General features: G+C 38.5%; 1 protein-coding gene across 6 annotated transcripts; it reads right to left on the bottom strand.

Annotated features, from left to right (window-relative positions):
• Window positions 1-1,542: 1,542 nt before the first annotated feature.
• Window positions 1,543-24,791, bottom strand: ZHX1 (zinc fingers and homeoboxes 1). 6 transcript variants are annotated; one of them, XR_009351599.1, is made up of 5 exons: window positions 24,415-24,791; window positions 17,793-17,905; window positions 5,608-8,454; window positions 5,119-5,214; window positions 1,543-3,141 (listed from the first exon to the last, which is right to left on the bottom strand). XR_009351599.1 is itself a non-coding variant. In XM_059165692.1 (5 exons), exon 4 carries the CDS (start codon window positions 8,227-8,229, stop codon window positions 5,611-5,613), a length of 2,619 nt encoding a protein of 872 aa, XP_059021675.1. In that variant the 5' UTR covers window positions 8,230-8,454; window positions 17,793-17,905; window positions 23,443-23,631; window positions 24,415-24,790; the 3' UTR covers window positions 1,543-3,141; window positions 5,608-5,610. The 6 variants fall into 6 exon arrangements, 5 of the variants coding, with proteins under 5 accessions (XP_059021675.1, XP_059021674.1, XP_059021673.1 ...); XM_059165692.1 differs by lacking the exon at window positions 5,119-5,214 and adding an exon at window positions 23,443-23,631 and having other exon boundaries at window positions 24,415-24,790; XM_059165691.1 differs by lacking the exon at window positions 5,119-5,214 and adding an exon at window positions 21,970-22,049 and having other exon boundaries at window positions 24,415-24,790.
• Window positions 24,792-25,549: the final 758 nt, after the last annotated feature.

Genomic DNA, 25,549 nt, shown 5'->3' with positions numbered 1-25,549 from the left:
GCAAATCATATATCTGATAAAGGTGTCATATGAAATATACAAAGAACCCCTAAAACTCAACAACAAAAGGTGACCCAATTACAAGTTGGCAAAAGACTTGAACACACACTTGACTTCTCCAAAGAAAATACACACATGGTCAGTAAGCAGATAAAAGATTCAGAACAGCATAAGTCATTAGGGAAAGGCAAATCAAAACCATGAGATACCATTTCATACCTATTAGGATAGTTCCAATAACACCTTTTAAAACTGAAAACAAAAGGTGTTGGTGAAGGTACAGAGAAACTGGATAATAGCAAAATGGATACAGACACTGTGGAAAACATTTTATCACTGTGGAAAAGTTTGATGGTTCCTCAAAAAATTAGAAATAGAGTTAGTTTGATTCAGCAATTTCACTCCTAGATATATATCAGAAAGAACTGAAAACAGAGACTCAAACGGATACTTAGATGCCCATGTTTACTGAAGCATTTTTCCAGCCAAAAGGTAAAGACAACCCAAGTGCCCATCACAGCAGAATAGATAAACAGAAGAACGGATAACAGAAGAATCAACAGAAGGATAAGCAATATGTACAAATTGGGTTGTTTAATCATTATGCTATATACCTGAAACTACTGTAACACTGTGTAGTTTGGCAACTACATTCAAACAAAGCAAAAAACAAAAACAAAACACAGATACACTCTGGAATATTATTCAGCCATAAAAAGGGACAGGGGCACCTGGGTGGCTCAGTTGGTTAAGCATCCAACTCTTGATCTTGGCTCAGGTCTCAATCTCAGGATTGTGAGTTCAAGCCCCACACTGGGCCCCACGCTGAGCCCCATGCTGGGCATGAAGCCTACTTAAAAAAAAAAGTTCTGATATATAGTACAACAAACATGAATGTATCCTGAAAACATGATAAATGTCAGGTATAAAAGGAAAAGTAGTATTTGATTCTACTTACTTGCAATATCAAGAATAGGCAACTTCATAGAAACAGAAAGTAGATTAAATGTTACCAGGGCAGGAGAGGGAAGGGGAAATGCAGAGTTATTGCTTAATGGCTATGGAGTTTCTGTTTGGGATGATGAAACCGTTTTGGAAATAGTGGTGATAGTTGCCCAACATTGTGACCATATTTAATGCCATTGAATCATACACCTAAAAACAGATATAGTAGCAAATTTTGTTGTGTTTTACCACATTTTTTTAACTCAGTTAATAAAATGGAAAAAAAATCACTCAAAACTACTAATTGCTGCTAACTTTTATTCTGTATTCAAGGACATAATCAACTGGGAGAAGAAGAGTTTTGCTCTGTCAAATAAATATATTTAAAAGCTAGCAAACATCAGAGCAGAATGAAGTGCCAAGTTTATAAAAGAGACAGAGGGGAAAATTATTACTAGTTTATTTACGGCTATACAAAGTTGACACATTGCAAGGGAAACATGATATAAATGTATTATTCAAAGGCTGATTTCTAATACTTGACATTTCAAATTTGAAAATATGAAAATTGTCAAACAAAACTCAGACCACATTAGCAATGGTTTAAAAAAGGAAGCAATTTAATCATTATAATACAGAGTGCTTTAAGAAGTTTTTAAATGTGTAAAAGAAAGAACAGTTTAGTGCATTAAATTGTTACAGTCTTTACATTGCTTCTTCTTAAAAAAGTTAACAGTAGTATGAAAAAGCCACCCACAAAGCCAGCTGTCTGAGTGAAGAAATCAGCTAAATTGCAGCATTTGGGAATTACTAATAAAGCTATAGTTAAAAAATAAAAAGTTTATAAAAATGAAAGCAGCATGCATATTCAAGGCTTTTTCATAACATTTCATTAGCTGACAAACATTTAGGTAAAAACAAGAGCTTAATATTATTCATTAAATTAGACAAAAGAAACTGGCCGAGCCCACTACATCCGGTCATTCAGAAAAACATTTTAAAATCCAGAGTTAATTAAACTGAACATTTCTCTATGAAGAAAGCACATTTTGTAAAACAATCCTATAGTCACAAAAAAGGGTCCTTCTCAACATGAATGAACAGCACCGGTCTTTACAAAGTTTATAAGTTAGTATGAACCTTCAGTCTCCTGATATGGCAAGAGTTAACAGTTAACACTCCCATGATTCATAAGTCAAAAGCTAACCTTTAACTCATTATGATCAGTTCAGAATTTTTTTCCTCTCTTCACTGAAATTGCTACATAAAGTAGAATTTCCCTGAAAGACAATTCTCGAAAATTCTGATCTGGTAACTGTACAAACATTTCTGATTTCTATATGATTGTAAGAAAACACTAAGTATATATTTACTATATGGTTCTTCTTCACATTTTTGGTAAAATATTTATTTCAGAGTTTCACCCTATCCAAATTCTTATGCCATTTTCATTTCCTTCTTCAGTATTGATTATCTTTAATTTAATACAAAGCAAATTCGGCCTCTAGTGAAAAAAATGGACAGAGTATTACAGAGTAATAGTGGTATCAATGAATGTGTTCAATTAAAGATCCAATCATTAAGGGCCACTGTTATCACAAAATTTTACATTTCAACATGTGTCAATAGGCTGTTTTTTTGTCACTTACATTGAAATTGTACAAGCCCATGCACAAATTTAAATCTTAGTGCAGGGCCTGATAAATAAGACATAGAAATAAATCAGGTTCTTCTTTTTCCTGTTTCTAACAATTTTTGCTCTGTAAAATGTTTGGTCACTCAAAGCTATAAGCTTAATCACATATCAAAGAACACCGGCAGTAAGGCCCATCTCACTAGACACACAGTATTAAGCTGGACAAAATATGAGGACAAGTTCTAGTGGTCATTAAACCCCCTCAGAAAGTCTAAGAATCAGAACATCTCCATCGTATCAGAATAAAAATGTACTATATTAAAATTCGAATTTTTACAAGTTGTTTAATTAGTGTTCTATTTACATTGCAGAACTTCCGCCAAATGCAGTAGTTTAACTTTGGCACAACATTAAGTTCCATTTCTTTTGGGTATTGGATCCTATTTTTTGAGAATGTGTATGCCCCAAAATGTTTTCAGTGTCATCAAAGATTGGGCCCATTCACAGTAAATCAGACATCTTGCGTTGAAGAATTGATTCTCCTCCAACATTTTAGGCAGCTATAAAAGAAAACATAATAAAATACTAAAATTTTAAAGAAAACCATATTTTTAATATTTACCACTTTCAAAACAAAATTTATACAAATTAGCCATGAAAATACATCCTCTGTATTTGCTTATTAACACTGAAATCACTTGCTATATACATCTTACATAAAGCACTAGGGTTTGTGTACAAGTCCTATGTATATGTTCTGCATATAGACATTTTCACCTATATGTAATAATTTATAAAAACAGTTATTCATAGGAAGTATATATTTCACTGTCAGTTTTTGTAATAAACAGACTGAAATCTAAAGGCTTTTGTATTTTATATACAAGTCTGGCTTGTGAAAAAGAGATATATATATTTCACTTTTTGCAAAAACTATTTTGGAAAAGTTTTGGTTACCTATTTTTGGTAAACTGAACCATATTTAATTGAAGAAATAACTATTAAGAGGGAACTTACAGTGAATCCTTTTATAAGATGAAACATTTGTTAAGCAGACAGTAAGTTGCTAATTAATGTGTTTTATAATTTCAGACTTTTGAATATTTTAAAAGGCATGGCTAAATACATGATATGTCTAACATATATGACACAATGTTTTAAAAACTGTGGCTTTGTATGATTTTTTTGTTCATAGTATCCGTAAGAGTATCAATATAGAACATGAGAATTATCTACACAAACTTAAAGTCAAAAACTGTACCAAAAAGTTTCCGTTATTTTTAGACTGCAGCTCCCTGCAGAATCACTGCTGAGGTTACTACAACCACAGGGACAATTCACTACAGCAACACATTTGTTGATTTAATCTTGGCCGAGTGAGAATTCTTGTGTTTAGCAATAAAAAAAAAAAAAATGCTTGTTAAAAATATTTTATGCATCTGGGTCAGGAGAAAGCCTGTCCTGAAAATTTCTGACATTAGGAAACAGAGGGCTTTAGGATAAAGCTGCTCAAAACTTTAACTTTCTGTGACTTTTGTTACGCTCCATACCCACAGTGAGATTTACTCTAAAATAGGTGTATTTTTAGTTTCATCTGTTTTTCTCCTTGGAAAAAAAGTGTTAATGAAAAGAAAGTCTGGAAAAGGCATGGGAAGCCTGGAAAACTGTTAGACAATAAGAGAAATGCCTGGTACATATTAAGCTCTCTATAAATAATTGTTTAGCAAAATAAATAAAACCAGTGAGGAAGACATGGAGGAGTTAAGGAAATACTGTGCAGAATAACAGAGCATAAATTAGAAGATAGATAGGGATGCAAACAGCTACAGAAGTACGTAAATATGCACATATGATCATGAGGATCTATGTTTTGTTTCCTTCTTTACTGTTCGAGAACACCGCAATAGTTTTGATAATTAAATGCTTTTGGACTACTGATAGACGTAGACAAACATTTCATAAGAAGTGCGTTATTCTCAATAGAGTATAGTTTTATTCTAGACACTCCAAAACAGAGAGTAGAGAAAATGGAACTATGCTATTAAATTCCAAAAGTATTAAGAATTGAAGTCCTAACTTTAAATAAGGTATCTGATTTGCAGCTAGAGTGGAATTTTAATTAATTCAATCTATGAAAGAATTAAAATGTAAGGAACATGCCAAACCTTTCAGATTTAAAGCATATTTACTTGCGCTTTTATAGCAAGAGATATATTTTTAACCAAATACAGTGTTTCTGCTGGTAGCAGGTTTGTTTTCTATCAAAGAATGAAAAGACACTTTAGGCAACTGAGTTAATTTAATATCAAATCTGTTATTTACCTTTTGATCTCTAAGACAGAAATAATTTATATCACAGTTTTCAAAAACAGATGCCATCTAAGCAAATATGAATTTACACAGAACCTAAAACAGACCTTTGGCTTTCAACAAAAAATTACTGAATAATTTTAACACATAAAGCTTTTAAAATTCTAGTTAAAAACCTAATAGTTTGGGGGCAATACAATGAATAAAAAAAGATACCCATTTTTCACCTAGTTTCCTAAAACTGAGCAATCCTCGCCCCTGTGGTAAGTCTGTCCTTCGGTAACTTTTCCCCTTCTTTTTAGTTTTCGTTTTTGAATTCTTTCCTTAAATAGGCAAAAAATGAAGCTTTAGTGAAAGAGGGTTGCAAGCAATACATTTTAGTTACCTTTAGTATCCATGAATTCCGCCCCCCCAACCAGTCTCCCTTCTATGAGAATGGGTAACCTTCCCTTAAAACAAAGTGAAAAAACATTTTATTTAAAAAAAGTAAATAATTACAGCAGCATTAAATTCTACATAATAAATGTAATAGTTATAATAATCAGACCACACATAATAATCATGTCTCGTGGTCACAGTCAAGGTCCCTAGTCGTCTTATTAGCAAAAAGAAAAAAACCATTTTAGGAAAACTGTCAAAAGTGAAGGCGTCAGATACAAGGTGACTATTCTAAATGTAATGTGGTTGATGAATATACACTCAGATTTACAACTTACATTTCAGTCATCTGATTTAGAAAGCTTCCGCTTCACATGTCGTGGGGGTTCCCAAGTGTCACTATCATCTGTCTCTTCTTCGTCCTCTTCCTGATCATCAATAACTTCATCTTCCTCCTCATTTTCCTCAAATAATTCTATCCCTAACTCTGATCTCCTCTGTCTTTCTGCAAACCACTCTCTGACCTGCTCATAACCCATATGTGATTTGTTCACAAGTTCGTCAAGGTCTTGCTCATTAAGAAATTTGTGCTTCAGGTAATAATCCTTAAGTATTGCAGTTCCAGTTTTAAATTTTATGAGTGATGGCCCCCTGTCCCAGTTGTTCATTCTCTTGCTTCCTCTTGGCCGCCCACGTGGTCTTCCTCTTCCCCTTCCTTTGGGTCTCCCTCTCCCCCTTTTCCGAAGGGAGGACAGACCATTCATACTACTCGAATTGGCGCTTTGATAATAGTAGTACCATTTTAGGTTTCCATTTTTCCAAGCATAACGAGTGTCGCCAAACCAACTGACGATGTCTGTTCTAGCAAGCCCACTTTCTTCAGCCAACTTGTCATATTCTTCTGGTGACGGCCACTGTGTTCGGACAAAAGCACTCTTCAGCATATGTAACTGCTCGGGTGTTTTTTTACAGATCTTGCCTGTGCTCCCTGGCTTAGGTGCACCAGAGTCATCTCTGGGAGAAGTTTCTCCAGCTTCTTCTTTGGAACTACCTGCATTATTTTCATCTATTTCTACCTTCTCTTCCTTTAAAGCTTTTGATTTCTTCTTCTCTGTAAACCAAGCATCAATTTCCCTTCTGGTAAGTTTGGTTTGCGCTCTTAACCTATTTAATTCTTCATCGGTGAGTACGGAGCTGTTGAGAAAACTCGCCTGAAGGGCACGAAGCTGTTCTGTGGTCTTCTCTTTAAACTTCTGGGGAGTGAAGTCGGGAAAAGGATTCCAGGACTGTTTCGGCTGTGAAGTAACCACAGTGGGGGACTCCGTGGTTTCATCGCTGGAGTCTATAAGAATAGTGGTGGAGGAGTCGTTGTTGAGATGTAAGCACTGATTACTCTTTGAATTTCTCTGGTTGTACCTAGTGTCACTAAACCATTTTTTAATCTCTCCTTTAGTCAGGCCTGTGATTTTCATAAGTCTGATGATTTCTGAATCGTGGGGAAACTGGTTTTTAAGGTAGCTGACTTTTAATTCGGCCAGTTGCTCTTTAGTCTTTTTGGCCCGAATGCCAAAGGAATCAGGGTTTGCTGCTGCAGTTTCATGTTTGATGAGCGGAGAGGGTGGAATGGCTGCTGTGGCTGGCTTTGTCTCTGCATTCGGCTGAGCAGTAGGCGCCTGACTTTTTTGTACATTTGTTTGACTTGGAACCCCTGCCACGGTCAAGGCTATAGGTGCTGTTACGGGCAAGGTGTTGGCTCCAGCTACTTGTGTAAGGACCAGCCCTGGCTGACCAACTATTTGGCATGTCTGTAAAATGGATGGTAAACCATTACTCCCTGTGGAAATGTGTGTAGGAATAACAGTTATGGTCTGAGGTACAGTGTGTACTGTTCCATTGAACTGTTTTCTTCTGGCCTCCTCTACCTCCTCGGGAGTCCAGCTGACACCATGTTTTAGGCGTTGGGCTGAAAACCAGATCTTGATCTGTTCCTCTGTGTATTTTGCTTGAGCAGAAAGAACAGTAATTTCTGACATTGTTGGGTAAGGGAATTTGTTGTAGGTGTTGAGCAAAAGGGGGTTGTTATCCAATGCAGCATTGTAGGTGGGAATGCTATTAACAGGGATTAAGACTTTGGGAATCAAACTGGAATTCTGCTGAGCTGATACAGCGGTTATCACCTGAGCTAAGCCAGGGAGAACTGCTGCGGGGGTCACGAGCGTGCTGGCAGTAGTCGGATGTATTCTGTTGACAATGGAAGTACTTGTGTTGGATTCAGAAGCCGAAGAACTTGGGTTTTCCACAGTTTCTTCACGGTCTGGTTTGATTTCATTCTCTTTGTCTTCGGGAACATCCTCAGCTGAGTTGTGGTGAACTGTAATCCGTTTGTTCTCCACTTTATTTTTCATCATTTTCATGATCGGAGTTTTACTGATAGAGATTCCTGAAGATGCAGCTTCTGCAGGTTCAGCTTGCTCTGAATTCTCCTCTTTAACAAAGCTACCATCAAAAGTCAGATCATTTATTGTCTGCTCAAAGATTGTCTGGTTATTTCGTTTCACCATAGTCAACTTAAAATTCTCTTCTCCTGGGTGATGTTTCAGATTATGCTCAGAAAGTGCATCATACCTTTTGGTAAGAAAATTGCATTCAACACAGACATAGGATGAATTTAGCACGACGTTGGGATGTTCAGAATCCACATGGAAAGTAAACATATTTAGATCTGGGGTTTGAAAAGTACAATATTTACATTCATAGCCACCTTCAACTTTTTTATTTTGCTGATTGTCAGAGTCCACAGATTCATGAACTTCATCACTTGAGACGCTCTCTGCTCTGGTGTTTTCTACAGGTGTCAGTACAGGAGGACCTTCATCCACGTCTGATATCAACTCGAGGTCTGGATCCTGTTCACTTGCAAGGACCATGCAGGGGGTTGTGGATTTTCGCCTGCTTGCCATTCTGATGTTATGAGGAAGATCTCAGCGGTGATTAAAAAGCACTGAGGCTTAAAACTGTTCAGTATTCTTCATTTGAAAACAATGGCTTTTGGTTCTTCAAGTCCATTTTTGTGTTCAACAAGTTTCATTAGCAGCTTTTTCATGGTGCAATCAAGTAAAGAGCTTATTCTTGGCAGATAAGATACTGTTGAACTGCTGAAATTTTTGAAGCCCAACTCCAAACACCTATATTAAAATAAAATTTAAAATCTTTTTAATACATGATTTTGATCTTGTAAACAAACTTCAGTTATATTGCACTTACCTGAAGTTGTTGGATAGCTCTGTTATAAAGATCTAGAATAAGACCAGAACCAGAAAAAAAGTCCTCTAGGAGCAAAATACATGTCTCCAAGCCAAATCACTGAAGGTCACGTACTGTACTACAGTCAGCCCCCAGGCCAGCTTACTTGGATTTTCAGCCAGCCCTATATTGACAGGGAAGTGGGAGAAGGGTCGGCTTTGGCAAGCACACTATTATCATTCTGAAATGATAATGTGATAACAAGGGAGGAAACTCAAACCTATAAAAGGCAGACACAGGTACTCAGAGACTATGGCTATTAAGTGTATATGCCCTCTTCCTCCTACTGGTCTGTTTTATCATTCCAGTAGCATAGCCAAGTACGACAGGAGCAGCAAAGATGGATATGAATGATTGAAGTTTTAGAAACATTATTCTTAATCATTTTTCATGGTGTTACCAGGATTTAGAAGATATATCTAATCCTAAGAGTCTCCTGACTTAAAGTTTCCCCGGTACTGGAAGAATGAAGCCCAAACTCCTCGAGCCACAAGCAGTTCTTTTCATACCCGCCCTCAACCTCAACTTCCTGCCATCTTTCTCCTGACTCTTTTTTCTTATGCTTTAGGCACAGCAGACCCAGTTGTTGTTCCAGGGGCACACAACGAGGCTGTTCCCTGTGCCAGGAGCTTTGTTTGGGCATGCACTATGATGATCTTTGTTTGCCCTATAGATCACCTCCTCCCTTTAACTTGGATCCAACCTCCTCCTCCTCAGTTCATCTTTTAGTCTAGTACTTACCGTATTGTGCCAGAGGAGTATTACATTTCTGTCCCACAGCCTATCCATACTCCTGGTCTCCTTACTATAGGTGAATCTCATTCTTCCAAGGACCTTTGTATCTTCAGTCTAATGCTCTTCTAGCTCAACTATCTTGGCTGACTTCTCATTCATTTCTGTATCCCCTCTGCATACAAAAAGCCTAGAATAAGGAACTCACTAAATATTTATTAACTTGAACTAGAATGAATAGGAAAACAGTCCTATGAAACTCAACATGACCTGCCAAATTATGAAAGAGCCCAAATGTCCATCAGCTGATGAATGAATAAAGAAGATGTGGTATATATATACAATGGAATATTACTCAGCTGTCAAAGAGAATGAAATCTTGCCATCTGCAACAATGTGGATGGAGCTAGAGCTATTATGCTAAGCGAAATATGTCAGTCAGAGAAAGATAAATACCATATGATTTCATTCATATATGGAATTCAAGAAACAAAACAGATGAACACAGGGGATGGGGGGGAAAAGAGAGGGAAGCAAACCACAAGAACTCTTTTTTTAAATTTTTAAGATGTTATCTATTTATTTGACAGAGATCACAAGTAGGCAGAGAAAGAAGGGGTAAGCAGGCTCTCGAGCCCAATGCAGGGCTCGATCCCAGAACCCTGGGACTGTAACCTGAGCCAAAGGCAGAGGCTTTAACCCACTGGGCCACCCAGGTGTCCCCAAAACATAAGAACTCTTAACAATATTGAAGGTTGATCGAAGGAGGTGTGGGGCACATGGGCTGGAATGGGTGATGGGGATTAAAGAGGGCACTTGTTGTGATGAGCACTGGGTGTTGTATTTAAGTGATGAATCACTACATTCTACCCCTGAAACTAATATTACCATACACATTAACTATTTACATTAAAAAACTGAAATAAAGGGAAGAAACTCAATAAGCCCTGAGAGCATCACAATAGAGAACAATAGCTGAAATTCACAAGAATGACTGTGACTTATCAAGAAAAAGTGAATTATGCTCATATACACACATTTTAATAATTTTGCACCCAAACACTTACGCTGCACCAGCGAAAGGTATTGTGCTTCTGAAGTCTAAACCAAAGGAAAATGAATTAAATGAGTTAAGTGGTTTATTCTCTATCACAAATTAGAACTATTTTCATTTATTTGTATAATCCTTGTCCTAGCTGAACTGAGGAGAAAAAGTTTACTTCAAATATTATAAAGCAAAACCCAGTCTGTATGAGATGTACTGACTTTAGGAAAAGGAGAAACATTTTTAAGAAACAGAACTGTCCAAAGAGAGAGTGCGCTGCCTTTGAAAGGGGCAAGATCCTCCTCACTGGGATTACTTAAATATATACTATATATCCATTTGATGGATCCAAGCGACAGATGGGAAGTTAGCCTAAATGTCCCCCATTCCCCGATTTCCCATATTATAAAGCAAAACGCATCAGATTAGTAATAAGAGCATCCAATTTTCAAAGAATCCCTATTCTCGAAGGTGTCATTCCCCACTCCCCCCCCCCCACCCTGGAAAAAGCCTTTGATTTCTAAGGGGATATGAAGAAATTACTGATATTTAAAACTGATACTTAAAACTATTTAAAACTAAGGGGATATGAAGAAATCACTGATATTTAAAACTATTTTTTAACTGCGTATTTTACATGAAGCTAATGCCATCTCTCCCATTCAATTCAGTAGGATTTTAACTATTTTGTTCAAGTGCTAGTGCAGCTGTTTGATCATTTCTTTGTCATTAGAAACAGGGAATTCCTCAAATAGCTTGAAGTAAGGAAGAGTAACAAATAAGCAGCACCCACATTTTTGGCAGTGAAGGAGAATTGTTGAAAGGCAGGGGAGTAAGCTATTTTATAACTGTTATTCTCCTAGAATCTCAGATTATATTTAATTGGGAGTATACTATAATTAGAATCAAAGGTAGAAGGTTTTTCTTTTTTTTCCTGAAACTACCTTTCCTTAGTGATGGTTTTCAAAACTTTTTGTGGTAAGCAGCAGAGCCCCTTCTTCAAACAAAACTCTATGAGAAGCCTTGGGGCAAAACAGAGAAAAGAACAGCTGTCTGGCTGGAGAAGGAGAGAGGCTAAACTACTTCCTGATCCCACCCCATGGATCCGACAAACCCTGCTTCTACCTTTGAAGGGTTCTGAGATGTGTCTGAAAGCCTGTGCCTTAAAAACTACTTTCAAGACAACGTATCCGTGTCACCAAAAATCCTTCTCAGTTTATCACTACTGAGACATGAAATTTGAAAGCTAACCTAAACTGAATTTAATGTGTCCTTCAGGTTGTTTCACTGTAGAAGGCAGGGCTTGGACACCCGGGGTAGAACAGAGTAGCCAGGACTAATAAGAGATACAGAAGAGAAACTTGAGGAGCTAAGATCCCTTTATTATTTTGGCTCGCTAGGTCTTATGTTAAACTGTTTATTTTTCATTTTGTCTTGCTTAAAAATAGGAATTTGCTAAATTATTATTTTTATTTCTCTTCCTTATAGCTTACTAGCTCAGAAAGGTCAGTTCATAAGAACTTACGCAGATATAAACAAATTTTAAAAGCTTAAATATTTTTTGCTAAAGTCATAAAAATTACAAAATATTCATAGGTTATTTTACAATCTAATGATATATATGCACCATTGTGTGTTCTCCTTTGGAAGCACTGGTTTTGGCAATATAAACTTAAAACAAGCTACTTAAATGAAACTTTTTAAAAATAAGTCTTCAATAATGCAAAAGACTCAAATCTGATTATCTTGGTATTAAAACACAGCCTCAAGCTCAGGTGACTCCTACACTCAAATACACAAAAAAAACACTGTCCACTTTACTCCTGAAACTGTTTACATTTACATAACAAAACCAGAGTCACTGTACTGTCTAACATATTTCTAAAGGGAGACTGAGAATTCCCAAAAGAACCTCAAGGTTTTAGCCAGTGGTTCAGTTCTACTATAATGTATATAGTTCAAAAACAGACCAAAGCACAAATAAAAGCATCTTCAGGGTCCTGATTATATAAATTCATGATCTGGGGGGAAGCGGGGAACTCAGTACAAATAACCCGTTTTTCTGGCAGAAGAAACCCAGGCCCAGAGGAACACATTCACAGAGGCACTGTGATATAGGATCAAACCATAGTTTCTGGAGTCTCCTCTGTCACTCAGTGGTCCAGTGACTATAAAAGTTACTCAGTATTGGCCTCAATTTTCTCACCTATAAAACCGGCATTCTTCAATTCAATAAATTCACACAACTATTTGTTGACTGTCGACCATGGGCCAGCACTGTGTTAGGCACTACTGTAAGGCTATGACTGCAACAGATTGCCTCAGATCTGTCAGGTACTGGCAGCTGAACAAGAAAAACAGGCAGTAAACAATCACTTAAAATAGCTGTGATCAATGCTATGAGAGGAAGCATCAGGAACTCTGCAAGCACACTGCAGGAGGTTTCTAGAAAGGAAGCAGAATCAGTTGCCCTGGAGAAAATAAGAAGGGTGCTATCCACCTCAGAGGCTGATCAAATAAAAATGCTTCACACACTGTGATGCCTAATTAGTGTTATTTTCTTGTCTCTGAAAAATTCTTTTGGGAGATGAAGAAATACCACTTATCTAGTATTATTGTCTCTCTCTCTCTCTCAACTTAATCAGCTGACAAGGCACACAAATTGAACGAAAAAGCAGAAAGGGTAAAAAGAATAAGAATGTCTTTGGTGTAGGTCCAATCTATCTCCTTTTATCATTAAAGTGCAATGGGGCTGAGATAGGAAAATTGCCATACAGAAATCGCTATTAGCTGACAGGCATCTCATCCTCTACTTGAAGGTCAACTAAAAACAGAGCTCAAAATCAAAAGCTTAAAATTTGGGGAACCTGGAACTACTTACCTGTAAAAAGGGGGTAGAGTTCAATTGCACAACTGACTAGTTAACTAGCTAGGTTGTTTTGCAATTAAAACACAAAGTGAAGATGGCCAATAAGATAAAAAGTTATGGGGGCACTTGAGTGGCTCAGCCTCTTAAGCGTCTGCCTTTGGCTTGGGTCATGATCCCAGAGTCCTGGGGACTGCTGCTCCCCCTGCTTGTGCTTGCTCTGTGTCTCTCTAGCTCACTCTATGTCAAATAAAGTCTTTAAAAAAAAAAAAAAGATAAAAAAATTATGCTCTAAATGCATCCAGCACTGTAAATATAATTATATTTGAAAGCTATTTCAGTTAACTTTTTGGTAGAAAAATGGAAACAAAACAAAACAAAACAATCCAACCTGATCAACTAACTGCTATATGATCATTAAAAAATAGTAATCAAGAGTAATTAAAGAATATGAAAAAATAGCCCATCAGTCTTTTGGCTAAGATCAAATGTCGGAATATGAAAAAATATTTATTCATTTACTGTTAAATTTAAAAAATCAGAACAAAATCTACATATTAATTATAAAATAACTATGGGAAAATATGTAGGCATATGGAAAAAAACTAGATGAGAATATAAAGAAATGAAATTTTCACATGAGATTATGGGTGAAATTTTTGAGTGCTATTTACAAATTTTCTTTAATATTATTATAATATTGCTTTATTATAAAATACAACAAACAAATAATTTCAAGGCCTTAAAATTGCAAATAGACTAGAATATTCTGATGGTCATTTGGAGCTGGAAACAATATTTACTTTCTATTTTTAAGGCAAAAACATGTGCTACATAAAGGTTTTTTTCAAGGGAAGCAGAAATCCCTGAGTATGTAAAACATTCAAGTGTATTCCACACATTTTTGGGAGCTGCTCCATGGTCTGAGAAGTCAAACTAGTTCTACGAACCCTCAAGAGTCCTCAGACTCTGCAGTGTATGGATCTAGGTCGAGCCAATTTCCATAGTTCTCTCTGCATCTTGGCTCTTCTCCTGAAGGTAGGATACCCCTTAAACAATCCATGATTCTTAATTCATCAAAATAATTACAACAAAGTTTCCCTACAGAAAAGTATTTCATGAAAGCAAAATTCATTTTATCACAATATAAAAATTGGGTACAATTCTAACAGCAGTTCTTACGTGAAAGAATGTCTATTTAGCTCTCTACTATAGATCCCCAGTGCCCAACACATAGCCTATCAAGGCCTCATTAATACTTGCAGGAAAAAGAAACCCTTTAAAATTGTGTATTATAATATTTTACTTCATTAAACACTCATTTATAGAGGAGTTATAAAGAACAACTGTGTTTACTTTATGGTGGATTACTTCCAATGGTAAAACCCTTACTAATAAAATTACCTTAGTCATTAGAATATTAAAACATCTTTATTTATAGAACATTCTATTTATTAAAATATAGCAATGAATATGCAACAAATATTTACCAACATCTATAATTCTGTTGTAACAAATCAGCTTTATGTATGAGTAGTATATGTTTAAATTTGTGGACCGTTTAACAATGAAATAAGGGAGATAAATTCATTCACAGAATTAGTCCTGCAGTGAAATTCAGGATAAAATTGTTCCTATAAAAACAGCAAACGCAAATCTCAACTTAGAATCATTATTTTTCTGTTCCTGGAGAAAACTATACTTTAATGGTGTTCTACATTTTCAAAGAGATTAAAAAATAAATTCTCAATGTAATATACTATAATAGTACATTGTTTCAAATTCTGTGCTTAGGGCTACAAAAAAGTCTAAAATTTTTTATAGTTAAGTAGAGCCATAGCTATACTGAATTTCTATGCCTCTGTTTCTTTGGCTGTCTTATACTTCAAATTAAATGCTTAACAGACAACACTTTGCCTCATTAGCCACAAAAGCATATTATATTGGTAAGACTTTATGTGAATAAAAACAACTTTCATACTGATTCTTAGTCAAATATGAACTATAATTTTTAAGGATTATGTTAGTTTTGAGATGGTACCAGCTAAAAACTGTTCTCAGGGTAGCTAAAACATAAACTGAGAATCCTTTGGCATATGTATTCATACCTAAACTGAGAATTCTTAGAACTCTGTATTCTATATAGTTTCACTTCTTATTCTCTGAGTCAGAGTTCTGCTTAACCTGAAAATACTTATTTTTATATGTTTGTATTCAAACTAAAAGTTACAAATCCACCAAAATCACCGAATGCATGAAATAATAATAGAAATAAAGAATAACAGGGTCAAATTAAAATAAAGAATATTCACCATGTTAAAGAAAAAAGTGGGGCGCCTGGGTGGCTCAGTGGATTAAGCCGCTGCCTTCGGCTCAGGTCATGATCTCAGGGATCGAGTCCCGCATCGGGCTCTCTGCTCAGCAGGGAGCCTGCTTCCCTCTCTCTCTCTGCCTGCCTCTCTGTCTACTATGATCTCTCTCTGTCAAATGAATAAATAAAATCTTTAAAAAAAAAAAAAGAAAGAAAAAAAAAAGAAAAAAGTGTCTAAGAAGATGCTTTCTTTAATTAAAAAAGGCCATTTTCAGGCCATTTTCAAAGCCAAAATGTAAACATACTTAGAAACAATGGTCAAGTTCCTTAGAAAATTAAATGAGAAATGTAACAACCTAAATTTGTACCCACAGCAAATGTTTTTAAGAATTATGGTAGCCTAGAACCATTAGCTAAGATATAAATCTCAAGAAAACTGACAAAATGATCTCAAGACAATCAAAAGTTGAGTATGAAGGTGTATATAGACAGGAGTAAATGTGATAAAAATGAAAGCATCGAAGAAACTGTGGCCAAAAATCATTGAATTTCAGAAGATCCTTTTGCTAAACTAAGGCTTAAGGGTGTAGAAATTCTATCCTCTACCTGTTTTTTTCCACCTGAGAAAGCCAACCTTAATACTACTGATAAGCACTGACCCCAGATTTGAGGAGTGAAATGTCTTTTTGAAGTGTCTCTACAACACTAACATCCTGTTTTTCTGCCTTCTGCTGGCATGTGAGTATGTATGTAAATACTGAGAGTGATACATAAATAAGTACTATAATGAAATCTCCTATCTTTGTTATTAAAGTTTGCAGTATTACCCCAAAGTAATTTTTTGCTGGAAATAGTTTTCCTCTACTTTTCTCAAAGAGGTACGTTAAATCTTTCGTGTAAGACAGACAGTCTTACACGAGAACACTATGCTTGATTACAAGTGAGATTATCATTAAGAGGCTGAAAAATCATTTATCTGTTTGTTACCGTCCCTATTTATAAAATAACTGTTACATGTTTCACTCAAGATATAATCATTCAATTACTAAAAAATACTTTGAAAGATAATTATGCCAGCTTTAAGGAATCTAACAATTTTTTAAAAAATGAAAGTTGAACCACCTTAATAGCTATATATATTAATAGCAGGGCTCCTTGGTAGCTCAGTCCATTAAGTGTCCAGCTGTTGGTTTCAGCTCAGGTCATGATCTCAGAGTGGTGGGATCAAGCCCCGGGTTGGGCTCCACACTCAGCGGGGAGTCTGCTTGAAGATTCTTTCCCCTTGCACCCACCCCTTGCCACTTGTGTGTGCACATGCATGAGAGAGAGTTCTTTCTTTCTCTCTCAAAAATACAAAAATAAACCTTTTTAAAAAAAATCTTTCCTAGTATGTTCTGGAATTAACTAAAATAACAACTGGACCAGGGATGCCTGGGTGGCTCAGTCGGTTAAGCGTCTGCCTTTGGCTCAGGTCATGATCTCAGGGTCCTGGGATCAATTCCCACATTGGGCTCCTGGCTCACCGGGAAGTCTGCTTCTCCCTCTGTCTGTTCTGCCTGCTCTGCCTGCTGCTCCTGATGCTTGTGCTCTCTCCCTCTCTCTCTCTGACAAACAGATAAATAACAAGAAATAAAATAACAATTGGACTAAAGTGTAACTATTTCAACACTACAGCATGTGATCTAAAGCTTCTTATAAAAGCCGATTTATGTCCGTTAACTAAAATATAAAATCATATGCTTAACCTAAAACAAAGTACTTAATCATCAATATCCTAATTTTTGGAATTATAATTAACTATTATTAGTAGACTATATTTTGGAAATATATTTTCAGGAATTGTTCTTTTAAGTCTTAAAGAATTTTTCTGGATACAGGTGGAAAAAAAAAAAAGGTAAAGTTTCTAGATCAATTACCCCACAAAAGTTCTCTGCCTTCCTGACCTTCATTTGTCTTATTTACCACTGTCACCACACCACCAGTACAGTGCCTGACACACAGTGTAGTTCAGCAAATATTAATTGAAAAATCAATTATTAGTATACCCACAGATTTATCATGAATTGTGATGCTGTTTTCTTTGACATTAAAGCAGCCAATACACCTATATCTTTAAAGTTTAAAAGTATATTTCTTAACAAAGCATCAAGACTAAGTGCTGCTTTTTTAAGGAAAGCTTTTAAGACGTTAGCCAATTATAGTACCATGGGATCTAAAGTGAGCATATTCAGAATCTGAGTTTTACCATATCCTATGAAACACATACTTGCCATAGCTTCTTCAGCATTCTGTTCTTTGACATGGAGGGTGTCCCTTCAAATAAGGTGTTTAGCTCAGGCCATCATTACCAACAGGTCTGAAGTACCTATCTGCCATATCCTACAAAAAAAAAAAAAAAATCACTTGAATATTCTGGATATAATTCAGTCTTAGGACTTTAAAGTTTATGCCTTAGCTTTTTAAAAGTAAAGTAATTTTGAAAAAAAAAGTAATTTCCTCATAAAATTATAAAAGAATTATTTAAATGCCAGACTCAATATTAATAAAAAACACAAAATTTAAAACTCTAAAAAATTCTATTTATATTATATAAAACAACCAAATCCTATTTTCACTATTGTATTATTTTCAATAAAAATTATCAAAATGTGAATATATGCAGGCTCTAGTATACAAGTTGAGATAAAGAAATTGGGAATTGTAAATATTAAGTACACAAAAGTTATGAAAGACAACTTAGTTAAACTAAGAGGTGGGAGGAAATATATGTTCCTTATGTTTATACATAAACTCATTGATGTTTGTATCCTAGTTTACAATGCATTAATTGGAATGGAGTAGATTATTAATGCTGGCAACAAGCCAATACAACTTAAAGAAACTGGTGGTACTCTACCCCAAAACATGTTGTATCTAATAGAATGACCTATGTTTATTTCATTTTTGCAAGAAGGCTACTACCAAATGGCATTTCAATTGGTGTTTTGAGAAGCAGAGATTGTACAAACAAACGAAAATCATTCTGCAAAAATTGAGATACATGTCCAAAAATGTGGCATATTATTCAGAGTACTTAAACCAATCAGGAAAACTTAATGAAATCTATGATTGCTTCTCTTAGTAAATAACAGTAAGTAGTGCTTTTGAAGGGTTGAAGCATTTTAGCTGTTGTTCTTTAAGCACTAAAACTGTAAACAAAATGAATAAATATTAAGGAAGATGATTTCTTCCAAATACCTTATCCTGTGATTCTGCCTGTTATTATACACACGTTCATGAAGAGGCTCTTAAGAAATAATGTAAATACCCCAAGCCTTTAGTAAAATACTTCTAGGTTAAGTTAAAGCTTGGGCTGAATGGCTACAGTATTTTCATGAAAAGGAAAAGAGCATTTTCCCAGTAGGCTCAGTGGAGCATCCTGTGATGTGCAGCCTGGGATTCTACAGTTTCATTTCCTGGTATCTCCTTGTTTGGAAACTCCTTTGCTATCCATCTACAGGATGTGGACTAGAAGAGAAGATAAGAAACAGCTGCCAAGGAGGGGAAGTTATTTTCCAAAATGAATTATTAATACTATAGGAAATTGGTAACCTATTTGAATCCATTCTTGAATCACACGGTAATTGCAAGATGTTTTACCGAACGAGAGTCTCTTGAGAAGAGCGGCTGAGATAAGGAAGGGCACAAGGCAACTAGAGGAGCAACAAATGAGCTCCTTGCTACTTCTGGATGGAAAGCATACTTGCCTGATGTTATTTCAGCTCTGGATACTGGCATTATTTTAAAATACTTCTCCCTAACTGAAAGTATCTTTTTAAATTTTAAGATTAGAATGAACTTCAAAAATTAAAGAACTCATCTCAGCTATATACATTGCATAATAAAACAGATGAGTTGTTTTGGCAGAAGATGGACTGTAAATAAAGATGAAGAGCTTGGGTTTTGGAACCAGACTGCAGGGATTCAAATCTCCTATCTGTCACTTACTAGCTCTGTGGTCTTTGACAAGTGACTTGCCCTGTCTATGTCATCACCCCCTCATCTAAAATGGGGCTCTACTATGATGTGTTTAAACTAACTCATGTAAAGTGTCTGGAATATTTTCTGGCACTAGTAAGCCCACTGTTAGATTTCCCTGACTTTTATTTAAGGTATTTAAGTTATACAATGAAGGAAGTCTTCACATAAACTTTGTACAAAAAAAAATATTTTAAAGCTCTGGGCAACAATCAATCAATTTTATTTTCCATTTCATACCTTTGAATATATTAAGAAACACTAGAACAAGTTGGCTTTAACAGGTAGACATTAATCAATCATAATTTATACCCACCACCCCAATATACACATACTTCCTCTGACCTTAGCTTCAAGGAGAATCATTAATGTACGACACATCTGAAAAGGTGTTTCATAGTACTAATGAAGTTCTGACGTAAATCATCTTCTTGTAGTCATGAAGAGACACTGCTCTCTTCTCACCATGCCCTCACCTTCAAATACAGTCCATGCCCAGCAAAGTTTTCTTTCTTTTTTCTTTTTTTAAAAGATTTTATTCATTTACTTGACAGAGAGAAACAGTGAGAGAAGGAACACAAGCAGGGAGATTGGGAGAGGGAGAAACAGGCTCCCCGCTGAGCAGGGAGCCTGATGTGGGGCTCACGTCTTGAGCCACAGGCAGACCTTGAGCAAAAGGCAGACACTTAACTGACTGAGGAACCCAGGCGCCCCTGCCCAGCAAAGTTTTAAACAAGCTTCTTTTTGACAATATTTGAAGGTAAAAAGGAACAGACTTAGCATAGAAGAAAAACACAGTTATGAAAGAAGTACTTAGAAATATCAAAATCTGGGGCATCTGGGTGGTTCAGTGGGTTAAGCCTCTGTCTTTGGCTCGGATCATGATCTCGGGGTCCTGGGATCCAACCCCACATCGGGCTCTCTTCTCAGTGGAGAGCCTCCTTCCCCCACCCCTCTCTCTGTCTGCCTCTCTGCCTACTTGTGATCTCTCTCTCTCTCTCTGTCAAATAAATAAATAAAATCTTTTAAAAAAATCAAAATCTTTCTATCTCCTTTCATTCCTCATAATAGCCCAAAAAAGACAAAGAAAGACCTTCAGGAAGGGGGAAAAAGGAGTCAGAAATTCTATGGGAAATATGAAATCACTAAAATTCAGCAAAAACAAAATTCTTTTATTTAAAATAATATGTATATGTAAACTAATTCTTGATTTTTTCAGATAGGCTTTGAGAAATACTATTTTTTAAAAATCGAAATCTAAAAACTGAAAACAAAATCCTGCATAAAAATTTTGACACATTGGGTGCCTGGGTGGCTCAGTTGGTTAAGTGAGACAGGCTCTTGGTTTGGGCTCAGGTCTTGATCTCAGGCTTGTGACTTTAAGCCCTGTGTTGGGCTCCACACTTAAGAAAGTCTACTTAAAAAAAAAAAAAAGGTAAAAAAATGTTGACTGTCTTGAATCTCATTCTCAACCTACTCATAAAAACTCCTTTTCCAAAGCATATCATATTTTTATTTAGATCAAAGGTATAAAGGACCATCTTACTACCTCTTGAGTACATCACAGAATACTGATTGTATAAACTGCAAAGATTAAGTGTCCTTTAAGGTCAAAGCCTGGCAACTATAGAAACATTTACATAAATATTTACTGTAAAAATTAACTCTATGGAATACAGATCTCCAACATGTAAACTCAAATGTATATCCTGATCAGTAATCTAAATCAGCAGCTTCAGCCATTCAAATTTGGTTACTCACAACCACAAATATATCAGAGCAACAAGGATATAATAATATAAGATCAGTAATATTACAGAAACATTGGCTATTATTCAAAGGATAGCATCACGGTTTATCCCCCCCTCAATTAAATGTAATTTAAATTACTTTTGAGATTACATAGGATGATTTAGAAGGATTTTAAGTTAGAAGAAATTTAGAAGTAAAGTGAATGTGTTACAATGGCTACAGTACAATAGATATTTCCAAACACCTCCCTAAATTAATGAATATGATATTAGATTAAAACCTAGGTTAGGCACTGGAGTTTTAACACTGCTAATATTTAAATAAGTAGAGTCTCTTGAGCCCAAATCCACAATGATGCAATGTACATAAAAAGGTTATTTGCTTAGCTACATTTATAATCATTTTAGTGATTTTAATAGTATTTTCATTTAAATATAAAGCCATGATTTACAGCAAATTAAGTTCCAAATAACCGATTTCTGTGCCCAATTAGCATTATAAGAAAGAAAATATAAATGCATGATAACATCACCTTTCAGTCTTAATGTAAAATATAATACAAAAGGGAGAATATCTCCAACATGAACCACCTCACCTATGCTATTAAGCTCCCTAATAAAATAACTGTAAAACTTTATTCAGATTTAATGAAAAAAGCAAACAAACAAACAAACCTCACAAGTATCACCAGAGGTGAAATAATTGCTACATCATTCACGAGCTGTCTTCCCAATCCAGTGAAATAATAAGCTCGCTATAAGCAAAAGACATCTACTATTAATGAGTACAAGCACAGCACAAGCACATTTATGTTTTCAGCCTTAGCATATTTTCAAACCATCTGGCATCAGTGCCACTCTGGTTCATCCAGCCTAATCTGTTCAGAATTGAATACAGAACTAGAGCTACATGCACTTTGGGGAAACCAAAGAATAGCTCATATGTATAATAATACTCCAAATGCGCGGCCCTCAACTAGTTTATACTTGAAATGTGTTTGAGAAGACATTTCCATGAAAGACATGAGAGCTCTTTTAAAAAAATACTAGAATGGTTCAAGAAATCTGTATGAATCATAGCTGTCATCAGGTACCCAAGTCTTACTTACTTTTTTTTTCTCATTTTAATCCTGATCATTAAATGAAGCATTTGAAGAGGTACTTCTACAAAAAGATTCACTAAGGGAAATGCTATCATTTCTATATTGAAACAACCCAAGAATTTACATTTTATTTTGCATGAAGATTAGGCAGCTTTGCCCTAAAAGGCTTAGAGTAAGGAGAGACGGATTAAGAGGAAAAAATATTCATGAGGGCCCTTTTACATCTTGTTAGTATTACTGGCTTTGGCAGCACCCACATTTCTTTAGCTTGAAATCAGGAGTCAGAATTCTTACTTAAGAAAATTTTTAAAAATCTATATCCCTGTTAAAACCAATTCCCGTTCATCCTCACTGATGGAATAATTTTCCAGAATAATTTTTCAGAAACAAAGATAATTCATGGAACACCATAAAGCACAAGTTAAAGCTTTCAGACAAAGACTGAGATACAATGACCAATACCAACGACTCTCAAGGTGCGCTTAGGTAGGGGGGTACACACATACACTGCAAACCCACAAACAGGCACTCTTCCTGGAAGGCAAGCTGCTGCTTCCTCCCTGGGAACCCTGTATCTCCCAGTCCTGTCATCCCCCCCCCCCCTTTTCTGTTATCCTCTTAATCTCCAAGGCAATTGCTTTTTCAAGTTACGTGGAATCCCAACCTAGTCCCATCACGAATTATCAGCTTTTTCTTTTCTTTCTTTCTTTCTTTCTTTCTTTTTCCATTTCCCTCCAGAAAGATTAGCTCCTTCTCATGCTTTTCCTATGGGGAGTGATGACAGAGGAGCGCTGTGGAATTCCCACTCTGCCCCATCGCTCCCCTGGATTCCTTCTCGATCCCCCCTCTTTCCGCTTCCTACTTCCCCTGCCCTGAGTCTCTCATTGAAGCCCGGCCAGAGCTTGCTGCTTGCTCCGTTAATCTAAACTAAGGATATCAAGCGGAACCTTTTCTTTCTCTGAGGTTTTGCTCTTTCCTCACTGTTACCTACAGAGGGGAGAGGTGGAGGCAGATGCACGAAACAAAGAATTTCAAGTCCCTTTACCTAGAACTTTGGTGTAAATCCACAGGGAAAGGGCATCCGCCAGGGCGCTTCCTCGCTGCCGGGAGAGCCCGCTCCCTGGGCCGTCACACCTCCTTCCCAGCCCTCCATCCCCGCCACGAGTAGGACGGGGCTCCCGTTAGGCCCCACGGCTCGGAGGAGTCCCCCCGGTCGGCCTCCCTTGTCTCCCTTCTGGAAGGGACGGACAACGTTTCCATTCTCTTTAATTAACTTCTAAGTCCCAGTCTTCCTCAAAACGCAATACAGTTCGTAAGGACTCCATTCGGAGTCTTGCCCCGAAGTGGGGGAACGGCCTGGCCCCGAAGTGGGTGCTGAGCCTGCTCTGCAGAGGGGTACAGCCCCCTCCCCCCCGCCGGAAGGTTTCCCGGGGCTCCAACCCCAATGCCAATGCGTTCAGCTCTAGCAGGAGGATGTCCCCTTCCCGTCCGGGAGGCAGTCCCCACGAGGCCACGCACCCCTCAGGGCAGGCCTTCCGACCTCCTCCAGGACCCTCAGCATCGGGGGCTCCTCCGTCCCTGCGGCGCCCCCCCCCCAACCGCCGGAGGCCCCGTCTTCACTCCTCTCAACAGTCCCAAGTTGCTCAGTGCTCTTCCTAAGGACGGGGGCTGAGATTTTTCCCTCACGGAGTCCACCCCCAGTTCTTTCCACCGCCGCAGACACCCCGAAAGCGCGAAGGACCCTCTGGGGCCCTCCTTCGGTGGCGACTCCCCGGTGCAGCCAGGCCGGGTCCCTCCCCCTCGGTCCCGCCGCCTCGCCACCCCGCCGCCGCCGCCGCCGCCGCCGGCGCGCTAAGTCCCCGGGGTCTCTGCCCTGGGGCCGCCCTCCTCCGGCCGGCCCGCCGGCCACTAGCCTGGTCCGGCCGCCGCGCCGCTCGCGGGCTCAGCGCTGCCGGCTCCCCCCCGCAGTCCCCGGGCGTCCCGGCCCACTCGTCCCGGAGCCGGCTCGCGCCGCTACCTGCAGGGGCCGCCGCGCCTCTCAGCGCCCCGCCGCCGCCATCTTGCATTTCAAACCGGCTGCACTTTTCAGGGAGTCAACTCTGACCTGTGAACCCTACACCCGGAACCGCTCGGCGGGCCGGCACACGGCCTCGGCAGCTCGGCGGGGCCCGCGGAGCGTGGAGGGTCGGGGGTGGGGGTGCGAGGCGAGGCGCGCTCCCCAGCGGCCGACCGGGGGCGGGGAGGGAGGGAAGGAGCCGGCCGAGGCGGGGCCCTCCCGCGCGCGCGCCGTCCGCGCGCCCCCACCCCGCTCCGCGCCAGGCTCTCCACTCCCGGACCCCGCTGCTCCCTTGGGGTTCGACCCGGGCCTCTACCCTCTGGATTGGCCCGCGACGAGGTAGGGAGCCGCCCCGCCCCTCTGTCAACAGAAGCCCCGCCCCGCCCCGCGTTAGCTCCGCCCTCTGTCAGCAGAAGCCCCGCCTTCCCCAGGTCTGGAAGCGGCCCCGCCCATTGCGGGAGGTAGCTCCAAGAGCAGGCTCTTCTATACTCAGATCAATCCCCACCTTCTGTCATTTGTGGCCCTGCCCTCTGGGCGCTCCGCCTTGCTAATGTCACCACGGGATCGCAAGAAACGCCCCTTGTCATCCTAAGCCCCATCTCTTGGTGGCAGTCCACCCGAGCCCCGCCCCTTCCTCCGAATCCCCGCCCACTGTCAAAAAAAAGCCCCGCCTCTCCGAGACTAGTCTGGATTCCAGCCCGAAGCCCCACCTTCTGTCAACCGCCGCCCCGCCTCTTCTCGCCTTCGGGTCCCTACTCCAACCCAAACCGCAGCTCCACCCGCTAACCCCGAAAGTTCAGTTCAGCCTCACTAAGAGCTGCCGTTGACGATGGAGCCACCCTTTGCTCCCCGAAAGCCCTCCTTTGCCTCCTCGCGAGCCACTCTACTCAAGGGCTTTCTTTTCAAGCCATGGTCTTCAAATTTGGACAGCTTCCATGGGAACTAGTCCCGCAGAGGGGGCCCGCCAAGGACCCAGGCTTTGGGGAAAACAGAGCAGCGTCACCGCCCCTCCTCACCCTCCCCTCACTTTCAAAATTATGAAACTTGCAAACCAAAGCGCAGAGAAACGTCTCACCCTCCAAGCTACTCTGCACAG

The sequence above is a fragment of the Mustela lutreola genome, chromosome 3 (assembly GCF_030435805.1).
Source record: "Mustela lutreola isolate mMusLut2 chromosome 3, mMusLut2.pri, whole genome shotgun sequence".
Classification (NCBI taxonomy): domain Eukaryota; kingdom Metazoa; phylum Chordata; class Mammalia; order Carnivora; family Mustelidae; genus Mustela; species Mustela lutreola.
This window is presented reverse-complemented; position numbering and strand designations above follow the sequence as displayed.